This window comes from Octopus sinensis, linkage group LG2, assembly GCF_006345805.1.
Source record: "Octopus sinensis linkage group LG2, ASM634580v1, whole genome shotgun sequence".
Taxonomy (NCBI): Eukaryota; Metazoa; Mollusca; class Cephalopoda; order Octopoda; family Octopodidae; genus Octopus; species Octopus sinensis.
In genome coordinates, this window is record NC_042998.1 from 44,956,162 (window position 1) to 44,968,661 (window position 12,500).

The following is a 12,500-nucleotide window of genomic DNA, read 5'->3' on the forward strand; positions in this document are numbered from 1 at the left end:
TCAGCGTGACACGCCGAATGTGTCAAAGCTGGCTTTTTGAATAACAGATACAACTCATTTTTCCCGGCTTAGTGGACTGGAGCAATACGTAATTTAGTTTCTTGCTTGAGGACACAACGCACCACCTGGAATCAAATTCATGACCGTAAGATCGCAAGTCGAATATACCTTGGCCGTTAAGCCACGTGCCTTCCCAGTAGAATTGTGCCAGAATTTTTGTTTTTTTATAAATGTTGCTAAAAGGCAATAAAAGTAGGACATTTACTGGCGTGCCACAACTGAGTTCTTTCTTTTGTAATAGCTAATTTGGTGTCACTTGCGTCGAAAATCGATGGCCTTAAAGTTATTGTTGAACAGCACCAGGTCATCCTTGATCAACTAGGCCTATTAAGAAGGACATTCCAGTCATAGCCTTCATGACTTTTGAGGTATATCTAGGACTGTATGAACCTATGTGTTGTTTCTTGTTTAATACTGTGTAGTTTAATTCGAGAGAGATTCGGCTGGATCTTTGTTTTTTTACCGGGTCTGTTTATAAGAGATGCACGGATATATATTAGCCTCATCCCAATTTCAGCAAGTGAAGGCACATGGCATACTGGTTTAAGCAGCGGACTCGCGGTCGAGAGATCGCGGGTTCGAATCTTAGACCTGGTGATGTGTGTGTTTATGAGCGAAACACCTAAGCTCCACGCGGCTCCGGCAGAAGGTAATGGCGAACTTCTGCTGACTCTTTCGCCACAACTTTCTCTCATTCTTTCTTCCTGCATCTTGCAGCTCACCTGCGACAGACCGGCGTCCCGTCCAGGTGGGGAACCTATACGTCACGGAAACCTGGAAACCGGCCCTTATGAGCCAGGCATGGCTCGAGAAGGAACAAACAATTTCAGCAGAGCATATTCAGGAAAACAGAAAGGTTTTAGTACATTAAAGCATGTAATATAGATAGGCCCTATGTGTTATATGGGACTTGATGTGATGTTTTGAAACATCTTTTGCAGAGAGGTTCGTCTTATATGTCAGAACACGGTATATCAGGTCGATCCCACATTGGTACGTCGGAATTGTTGTGCAGCAACGTAGCTTCCCAAAATACACCACAGGTGTTAATCGTCTGGTTTATTTTCCACATCGTGTAGATTATCAATTGTCATTTTCCTGTAGAAGTTTACTGCCTTTAAGCACATCAAAGACTCTAAGATCTCTGAATACTTGGCAGTTACTTCTGGGTGGTTTCTCTCATTTCTACTGCACCATGCAGAATAGATTTGTCCATTCAATATAGCGGAATTCTTGTGCTTCCAAGCGAAAAAGTAAATAGCCATTGCGTTTCTCTTTATTTCATTTAGGCTTTATTTGTTTTGATTTTTGTTTATTTTGTTTTTTTTGTTTTTTTTTTGTTACTCTACTTACTGCCAATACAAGCACATATAGAATAACGCATGTGTGGGTCACACCTAGTCGTTTGGCTGATTGCCAACTTGATACAGCTTTGATCAGTCACAGCTGATCTGGGACTTCACACACACACACACACACACACATCTCAATGCATTATCTTTAACCATGGATATCTCTATCCATTTGTATACTGAAAAAGAGGTGACGAGCTGGAAGAGTCTTTAGCGTATCAGGGCAAAAATATTCAACGTCATTTCTTTACGTTCTGAGTTCAAATTTCTCCGAGGTCGACTTTGAAGCACGAGTTAAACACCTGGGATCTACATAATCGACTTATCTCCTAAAATTCCTGGACTAGTATCAAAATATGAAACCATAATTATTCTCAAAGAAAAGGCGAGGAGCTGACAGAATCGTTAGCACGCCAGGCGAAGTACTTTGACGGCATTTCGCCTGTCTACACGTTCTGAGTTCAAATTCCTCCGATGTCGACTGGATCTATATAATCGACTTATCTCCCCCTCCTCCAAAATTGGTGGCTTAGCACCAAAATATGAAACCGTAATTATTCTCAAAGAAAAGACGACGAGCTGACAGAATCGTTCGTACGTTGGGCAAACTGCTTTAGCGGCATTTCGCCCGCATTCACGTTCTGAGTTCTACGTCCCCCGAGGTCGACTTTGAATTTCATCTTTGAGGGATCGATAAAAAATAAGTATCAGTTAAACACTTAAGGTTAATGTAATCGACTTATCACCTCCTCCCCTAAAATTGCTGGCCTAGTACCAAAATATGAAACCATTATTATTATGAAAAAAAAATATTTTTTTCGTAACTAATGCTGAATGAGTAACTACAAAGAAAGATTATAGCAGTTATTGATGAAGAAAAGATTAGAAATATTTTTGGAAAAAAATCTGCATAAAAGTAATATCAACTACAAAGATGCTTATCTAATGATAAATGAGTAATATTGCTTACTATTCTAAAAGAGTGTTGTTAATCAAGAGAATAATTTATATCGATTGTCTATTTGATGTATAGATCACATATCTGTAACACTCGAACACACGTGCAATCCTTTATGCCTTTCTTCAATGAATGGCTTACGTAATGCTCTCTCTGTCTTTTTGTCTTTTACTAAATTTAATCATTGGACTGCGGCTATGCTGAGGTATAGTCTTAAATGGTATGTTCGAATAGATAGATCCTAATATTTATTTATCAAAGTCTGTTACTTATTCCATCGGTCTCTTTTGCCGAGCCGCTAAGTTACGAAGATGTAAACATACCGATATTGGTTGTCAAGCGATGGTGGGGGAGAAACACAGACATATATATATATATATGTACATATATATATTTGTGTGTATGTGTGTGACGGGCTTCTTTCAGTTTCCATCTACCAAATCCACTCAGAAGGCTTTGGTCGGCCCGAGGCTATAGTAGAAGACACTTGTTCAAGGTGCCATGCAGTGGGACTGAACCCGGAACCATGGGGTTGGAAGGAAGCTACTTGCCATACATCTACTCCTGCGCCTGTATGTATATATATATATATATATATATATATATTGGCCTGCTCGCTTAGCCAGCGGGGTGGCGTCATTCGAAGGCTAAAACAATGCGAACGCATTGTGACCAGCGATGTGTAACAACATCTGATGTTCTGGTCGGTCACGTGATCACACGTGATATATATATATATATATATATATATACATACATGCGATGGGCGCTTCCACACAGTTTCCGCCGACCACATTCACTTACAAGGCCCGGGGCTTTAGCAGAAGACACTTTGCCATGATGCTGCACAGCTGTACTAAATCCGAAAGCACGCGGTTCCAAAGTGGTTTTCTTAACCACACAGCCATATCTGTGCATATAAATACTATATATACATATATATATGTGTATGTATATAGATATACATAACAATCTTTAGTTCATTTCTTTTATGCTTTCATTCACTCACGCTTTCTCATAATCAAATCATTAGTATATACTTAGAACCGGATAAAAGACTGATCTGTTGCTCAAAGTACACCCCAACGATGGTGCCCTTCATCAAGGCCTTAAGACTTGATTATAAAGCAGTAGACTAAAAATTCCATTCTATTCCAGGCCCAGACATCACAGCTATATTAAATATAACCAGTGATTGTTCTTTAATTTTATTTGATAAATAATGCTTTCAGATTTGGCATGAGGTCTACACTCCCAGAAGTCAATTATATCTCCACCCACCCAACCCCGCCCCCGCTGCCAAACCCAATGCTTAACTGGCATTAATTTTTTTCGAACCCTGAAAGGATGAAAGGCAAAGTTAACCTCAGTGATATTTGAACTCAGAATATAAAGAACCAGAAGAAATACAGCCAAGCATTTTCTTTTCTATTCTGTCTTGTCTGACATGCAACAATTCCGCCAACTCGCTGTCTTAATTTTTTTTTCTATCATAGGCTCATGACCTGAGATTTGGGAGAGTGGGGTGGCTGATTACATCCACCTCAGTAATCAAATGGTACTTATTTTATAAGACCACTTAATTTGTTTTATTGTTATTGGTGTAATTGTTGACATTATCTCTGGTCTCGCCTTGGTGAATGTTTTTATGTTCCATCTGAAAAGAAAGATTTGGCTGGAGAGAAGGTGTCTGTCAGAGTATATGTACAAAAAAAGATGGATGCGTGTTGCACGGATACTGGGAGTGAAAGGCCCTGCGTGAACACGCTGTAAGGACTTCTAAAAGGTATCGGTTAAAAAGACAAGGCTCGTGGGGTCGGAGCACACTTGTTTTTTTAACCTCATATTATCCTTTTATTGTTTGTTTCGTAATTTGTGTTTCATCCGTTTTTATAACCATTTTTATATAAAATTTTATAATCCCATTCGATATACATAACCCCCATATCATGTTGTATTGTCCCCCCACCCTCTATGTTGGCCCATTATGGGCAATAAAGAAAAGATTCGTGTAGTTGTCTTTACTAATAGTAGTAGTGTTTAGCCCAAGGACGGCTCTGACAGAACATACCTATGGTCAAAAGCGACCGGGCCGTAATTCCTTCAAGTATATCATCTTCAATGTGGCCTTCGTTTTTTTTTGTTTTTTTTTTTCTAACATCATGGTAAGATTTGAGGGGGATGAATTTTTTATTTCTAATAGATTGAGCGATTGCATTAAGTTTTACTAAATTTAATCATTGGACTGCGGCTATGCTAGTAACTAAGAATATTTTAGCATAAGGTAGTAAGAGAGTTAACTACATTACCATTAAACAATGCAAATATTGCTATACAAGGAAGCCGTACCTTCACTGATCTCTAATTTTCTGATTTTAGCTAGCAAACTACTGCTTTACCTTGCGGCACTGTATGAACTGTCATTCTCTTCGAGCGAGAAATAGCATTTCGGCCACAATGTTGATCAATAATTTATGAATTTCGTGTTTTCATTCGTATCGCATATGTAGCTTCATCTTATTCTGGCAGAATTTTCCATTAAAATATCATATTCTTTTCGAAGGTTTCTCTTTACCATATGCTCTAATAAAAAGAAATTAATGAGGAAATTCGTCTTAAAATAAGAAGACAAAACGGCAGAAAAAGAAACGCTTTGTTTAGTGTACTTCCAGTATCAACTGTATCACAATTAGAAACAAAAAGAGACGTTATTATCAGTAATAATAACGATGTTTGTGCTGTTGGTATTAAAAGAGATTAGCAACAGGCCATTTGATAAGAAGAAACAAGTTAGTCCGCCGGGATTAATATACAGAAAAGAGATTTGTTTCTAAGAAGATCCAAGTCAAAGTTTAGAAATATGATACACAATGACAAGTGATAACATTTTAATATCATGTAGATATAATATGACTTCTTCGAAATGATTTCAAACCATATTTTATTAATGAAGATAAGAAATGAGTATCAGGTATTCATACTGTTGTGATTCAAAAACTTAACAATCAACAGTGATTAAGCCCGTGATCGCTGGTATAAACTCATTATGGTTTAAAGCTAGCTCATGTTGATATTCTGTTTAGCTTTATAATTTGATTCTTCCAAGTTTGGTTAATTATTCAAAGTTAACTTCCTGCAAGTATGTTAGAAGAAATAAAAGTTCAACTTTAACAATGTGCTGGGATCGTTTCGGTTTGAACGGCAGTTTTTTCTAGCGGTGTCATATGAAATTGTCACCCATAATTATGACCCTAGTATCGATCTATTGCATTTCAATCTGTTTTAGGGTTAGGGTTAGGGGTGGGGGGAAGGGTATCTTTTTTTCTTCAGAAATGTAAATAAACCCAATCTGTTTCTTAAACGAGGGACATATTCATACGACACAGAATGTTTTTTGCTCCCATACACGTCACTGATTGGTTGAAATTGCAGAAATTGAAGAAAAAAACAAGAAATATCTTACAAACTATAGAATTTTCTCAATAAAGCCAAGAGAAAAAGATGTTTTATAAACACATTCTACCAGTATACGAAGTTTAAAAGTGTTTAGTTACGTGGAAATTATTTTAAAAAACTGCCGTTCAAACCGAAAAGATCCATGTGCTGTGATTTTGAATCGGAGTAATTCTTCTAGAAGTCAGAGGAAGCAGAAAAGAAAACAGGCGAAAAAAAAAAGAAAAACCAAAATAGTATTGTGGCATACATAAGGGTGTTTTACCAACCTTATCCAATGTTGGTTCAATTCAGATCTGCAATACTTACATTTACATAGACGTACGTGACACACGCCTGCCAAAGATACCGTTGGAATATCAGCTACAAATCAATATGCGTTTTGTATGAATTTTATATAATTGTATAGACCTGTCAGTTCAAGTTACTAATAGCTTCAAAGCAACTCAAAGTTTTTGAGCGCCTGTCGTCATACACGGTTGACTCATATATCGCGCGTTTCTCAACAAAGCGATTTGTTTCTAAAGTTGTATAAAGTATATGAATTAACTTTATATTCATCATATTGTGTGCCACGCACTTTGACGTGTCGAACTTGCTTCATCACTATGTATGTGTGTATATGTGTGTGTGTGAATGTGTAGCTAAAATGAAATATGTTATACATAATATCACTGTGATCACCGTGACCGACCAGGCAATCAGATGTTGGTACACATCGCTGGTCACAATGCGCTTCGCATTGTTTAAGCCTTCAAATGACACCACCCCGCTGGCTAAGCGAGCAGGCCAACAGAAGAAAGAGTGAGGTAAAGTTGTGGCGAAAGAGTACAGCAGGGATCGCCACCACCCACTACCGGAGCCTCGTGGAGCTTTAGGTGTTTTTGCTCGGTCTGACAATCGAAACCGCGAGTCCACTGGGCCATTGCGCCTCCACGTTATACGTAATGTAACAACGTATAATGTAATGGTCCGGTCTTTTACTCAACAAAATCGTCAGTGTTAAATGTCTTTCTTGCTTATAATTTAAAATTTTGATGAAAGAGAAATCTAAAAGGATCGAAACCTTTTCAAAATGTGTTGAAAGCACGAACTTTTTAAGCTGGAAAGATATTATTTTTATGTTATATGAATGAAATGGGAATACGGTACGGCAATGATTTACTAAAACGTGTGACTACACAAAAATTTGCTTGCCTGGAAAGAAATAAAGTGCAGTTATAAATTTTTAATCTCATGACGTACGAGGAATATTATAGCCGGTTCGGTTATAATATATCTCGTTCCTCAAAGTTTGCGTTAATCTTAAATAGCAGTCACCGTTGTATAAGCTAATACCTTCGTTTCTTATAAACTAAATTTAATCAATAACGCACAAAATCAAAATAAAGAAAATAACTATATCCGCACTGTCATATTTCGACCATATAAGCGTAGATTTCTTTTTATTCTTTTTGTTTTATATTACGTATCTCATATATAAATATATAATATGCATATGACGTTTATATGTCTGATGTAACTGACATTTGTCAGCTATATATCATGCAAGTATATATAATGTTTTAGTAATTTATATATCATAAGAAACGTCTGCCAAACTGAAAAACTACAAAACTATTTATGAATGTGAATGAGCGATTAAATTCTATTAATATATTTTTGATCGTAGCATGCAGTGTAAGACAAAAAGGCAAGCTCTTAACATATACAGAACGCAATCCAGATTTGAATTTCGGCTGACACAAGTTTACTTACGTTGTTATGCGCTCAGAATAGATACATGCATCATAATACCCTTTTTCCTTCTAGATCAACGAGGGAGCCTATATACGGTTTCTTTCCATGCCAGAAATAGCAAGCAAATCTCCCTCAAATAATAACCTGTCTTCTTGAAGATTATAGTCCTAAAGAAACTACAACTGAAAAAGACAGTACGATTACAGCTGTTATATCATTATATCATTGATAAAAGATCTGCTCTTTCAAGATTGATTTAGAGCTAAACAATAATAGAAACTCACCATTTTTCTTTTCTTTTTTTATCATGATTAATTTAAACGAAGAAAACTTTGCTATGCACCGTCATATTGCGGTAATCCAAAGCTAGCAAATTTGTGACTCGGTTTCGATTCTCCATCATTATAGCTATTGCTGTCTCAAGACATGAACACACTGAGCTGCATGACAGCCTCACGGATTTAGGAACCCAATTCTTACCTATGCATGCTATGGTCTATTGTCAGTAAAATAAATACTATAGGGCCCAGTGCATTGATTTAACCCTGGGGCATATAATGCTGCTAAAACGACCCTGATTATAGCTATTTCATTCACCAACGACGCTTGAAATGCTCTTGATCCATACAATATCACCACCTTATGTCATATGTTATATGTTTTCGACGGAAACAAAATAGAGGTTATAAAAGAGAGCAGAGTTCGGTAGCCAGTTCGTTTCACTCATGTCGCTAAAGTTCTACAGAAAATAGGAATTATCACACGTTCATAAATCCTTCCGTATGTCTAGATTTGAAATCTTGAACCTATATAAAAGAAATCAATATACGCTCTCTTTTGACGGGAGTTAAAGTATCAGATGTAGTAGAGCACAACAGAGTTCAAATCTGGTTGGAGTCGACTTAAAATTCTATTCCTCGAAGATCGATGAAATTAGTACCCATAGTGAAATAAGTACCCATATTTGACCTATAGAAAATTATGATATTGTATTTCTGCAGAGAAAGACTATATAAAGCCATACACTAAAATACTTTATTTCGCGTTGCTTCAGTCTACTCCGCTGACAAAAATGAGTTGTACCTGTATTTCAAAGGACCAGCCTTGTCACATTCTATGTCACGCTCAATCTCCCAGGGAACTATGTTAAGATTACGTGCGTCTTGCACGTTAATTTCACGAGGACGCTGTTCCGTTGATTGGATCTACAGTAACACTCATTATCTTACATATATGATGTACTCGTTGTCGTACATACATATATGATGGACTCTCCCGCCAAAGACGACGGGTTCAGTCCCACTGCGCGGCACCTTGGGCAAGTGTCTTCTACTGTAGCCTCGGGCCGACCAAAGCCTTGTGAGTGGATTTGATAGAAACTGAAAAGAACTCCGTCGTATATATGTATGTATGTATGTATGTATGTATGTATGTATGTATGTATGTATGTGTGTGTGTGTGTATGTATGTATGTATGTATGTATGTATGTATGTATGTATGTATGTGTCTGTGTGTGTGTCTGCGTTTGTACCCCACCATCGCTTGACAACCGATGCTGATGTGTTTATGTCCCGGTAACTAAGCACTTCGGTAAAAGGAGCCGATATAATAAGTATTAGGATTACAAAGAATTAGACCTGGGGTCGATTTCTTCGACTAAAACCCTTTGAGGCGGTATTCCAATATGGCCGCAGTCAAATGACTGAAACAAGTAAATGAATACGTTTATGTGTGTGTGTGTATGTGTGTGTGTACGATAGCATTCAGCTTCAACACTTTACTCGCTTTGACATGCGATCAACAACCAGTCAGGTCGTTAATCTCGCACTCTTATGTAAAGTAGTTGTGTCTGGCAAATGTTTGTCCAGATTTTAAATAGTGGCTCTCTTCTCCTTATCTCTTGATATCTTGTCAAAGAAATGTAAGCGAACTCTAATCCCCAAACTCAGACACGTGAGTGTGTATGTGTGTAAAGAGTACCGACTGAGTCGCAGTTCACTGGTTCGAACTGTTACTGAAATGATCTTTATTTATTTATATATTTATTTTTATTTCGGCAGTCACATGCTTTGAATGTCGGATAATATCGGTTTCAAGTTTTGGCAGAAACCCAGCATCTTGTGGAGGAGATAAGTCAACTACATCTTACATCGGCCCCAGTGATCAACTGATAGCCATTTTTAATCGACCGGGAAAGGATGAAAGGCAGAGTCGACCTCGGCAGATTTTGAACTCAGAACATAAAGACGGACGAAATGCCGCTAAGCATGCTAACGATTCTGACAGCTCACCGCCTTGAACGTTGGATAATATTGTAACCGACATTCTCGTCCATTTTTACGTTCTAAGTTCAAATATCGCCAAGATCGACCTTGCCCTCCATCCTTTCGGGATCGATAAAATAAGTACCATTTGAATACTGGAGTCGATGTAATCAACTTGCCACTCCCGAGATTAATATTGTTACCGATTTCCACAAAAACCTTAAGCAAGGACAAGAAGGTTTAGCCTTAACATTCTGAGTTCAAATTCTGCCGTAGTCGACTTTTGCCTTTCATCCTTTCGAGATTATATTCGCTGGCCTTACAATCCAAAATCTCTTGGTATTAGGCTTAAGAATTAAGTCTAAGTGCGTGCGTATTACTCAAGAATTTTCAACCTTAACTATGCTTATCTTTACTCCAATGATTTCCGCTCCAGATTCTTAGTCATTTCAGAAGGTTAACACAAAGGGCAGAAAAACATAAATTATGTTGATTTTCTATGGATTCCAGATTGTTTCACACTTCACCATCGTTTTCTCCTAATTGTAGATGAATATCATATGAGTAATCGAAAATGTATTTGCAATACTCCTTTATATCCTCTATATAAAACATTTATCTTTGCTATTGGGTTGATAATAATGATATTGTTGCTGCTGCTGTGGATGATGATGATGGTGGTGGTGGTGGTGGTGGTGGTGGTGGTTAGCATCTAGGTCAGCATTCGTATCTATATCTATGATGATAATAATAATAATAATAATAATAATAATAATAATAATAATAATAATAATAATAATAATAATAATGGCAGAATAGGATAAGAGAAAACTTTGGCTACTATTTCTAGCAACTGAAACGACCGCATAGATGTTCTCTCGTTGTTGTACTTCTCATTTTTTCTTTTGTGTGTGTGTGATCTTGTTCATAAATAACTTACTTTCACAGCAGTAGAAAGGAAATGGGTAATTTTTCCACCTCTTTGCCATCTATGATCTTCCCCCAAACGTTTGACGTTCCATGTCTGATAGAAGCATAAACTAGACTTCGCGGGTCGGTTAGGCATAATTATTCATATAAACCCAATTCATTATGTTGGTCAGTTAAATGGATAGCGGGATTAATATACATTATAAAAACAGGCTGGCTGAATCGTTAGCAATTCAGGCACAATGCCAAGCGGCACTCCATCCGTCTTTTACGTTCTGGATTCAAATACTACGGGGTCGACTTTGGCTTTCATGCTTTCGGAGTCGATAAAATAAGTACCAGTTGATCACTGGGGTCGATGTAATCGGCTTAACCCGCCCCTTAAATTGCTGGCTTTGTGCCAAATTTGAAACGAGTATATATTATAAGAACTTAATAAACAATGCAAAAAAGAAAGAATACGAGGTATTTGCAATGTTTGTGTGTAGATGTATGGGAAAACCCCACCCATATAGCATATATACAGTTTTATTAAGAGTCTTTAGAGAGCGGAAGCAGAGATTGTCTTCTTGAGAAGACCAAAGCTTGATAGAGAACTTGCAATATTTCAGCTGTAAAACATTTCATACACAGAAATCAATCGAACGAACATATGCATACATTTAAAAAAATAATTGTCCTTGGCTCGACGTTTATAGGCAAAGTGAAGGGGAAGTAGGTCACATCTTCAATTCATAAGAATTTTTTTAACACAAGATTTCCTAAAGTGAACTGATTTTACTCCAGTCGAGCCCCGACTCTGAACGCATGATAGCGATATATATTTTACAGAATATCTTAAGACTAAAAAATAATAGAATGTGTGTGTGTGTGTGTGTGTGTGTGTGTGTGTGTGTGTACAGGCAGACCCCATGTTTATGAATTAATTCTTTCCTCATCAGATTTGTGAAGTGAAAGATTCCTACAGCGGGGTATTATCGTCCATGGAAAACAATGAATATACCTTTAATTGGTTCCCCCTAAAGAAGTTGATTCTTTCTAAAACTGAAAAAAAGGTTAAGGTAAAAATAGCAATATTCAAGAGTATAATTTTTTATTAAATCACAAACTACACAATGAAAAAATAGAAAAGCATATAAAACAAAAAATTCAACTCGTGAAATTTAATTCGTATCTATCAGGTCTGCCGCTACTGGGACCTCTTGAGCGCATGTCAATTCCGTTAGTTAAGTTTCTTCTTGTTTTGATGTTTGGTCCGCATTAATTTTCTTCGTTAAAAAATTATTTAAAGTTGTTTGTTGAAAAGTTTTCTTCATTTTACGGTAGATTTCACGATAACAAGCATGACTTCTCATTAAATTTGCAGCAACAGTTGAGCTTCTTTCAAAATCGGCATCTTGCTGCTCAAAGATTTCAATTGCTTTTTCCATGTGAAGTAATGCTTCATTTAGCTTTTTTGCAGAGAAGCATCTTTCAGACGATTCTTCTTCTTCTTCTTCTTCTTCTTCTTCTTCTTCTTCTTCTTCTTCTTCTTCTTCTTCTTCTCTTCTTCTTCTTCTTCTTCTCTTCTTCTTCTTCTTCTTTTTCTTCTTCTTTTTCTTCTTCTTCTTCTTCTACTACTACTTCTTCACGTTCAAATTTTTCCATTTCTAGCAATTCTTCATTTGTGATTTCATCACTGTCAACATAATGAGCTTCTTAAACATCTTCAGGTGAAATTTTAAAGTTAAATTCCTTTGCAA

General features: G+C 37.0%; 2 protein-coding genes across 6 annotated transcripts in view; one reads left to right on the forward strand and one right to left on the reverse strand.

Annotated features, from left to right (window-relative positions):
- The window catches only part of LOC115228412 (GTPase-activating Rap/Ran-GAP domain-like protein 3), a 1,278,929-nt gene that overhangs the window by 1,021,319 nt on the left and 245,110 nt on the right, over nt 1-12,500 (forward strand). The gene's annotated exons all lie outside the window — the stretch shown is intronic.
- LOC118767741 (tigger transposable element-derived protein 1-like) overlaps nt 11,849-12,500 on the reverse strand; it is an 831-nt gene continuing 179 nt past the window's right edge. Inside the window, exons 1-2 of one of the 2 annotated variants that reach the window (XR_005003654.1) lie at nt 12,382-12,500; nt 11,849-12,274 (exon numbers count right to left, since the gene is read on the reverse strand). The exon at nt 12,382-12,500 is cut by the window's right edge and continues 179 nt beyond it. Coding sequence is in view for 1 of the 2 variants with exons in the window: in XM_036512819.1 (XP_036368712.1) it covers nt 11,985-12,251; nt 12,382-12,405 (291 nt within the window). In the remaining variant the exon portion in view is untranslated. The remainder of the gene's footprint in view (nt 12,275-12,381) is intronic. The other variant, XM_036512819.1, reaches the window with a different exon arrangement.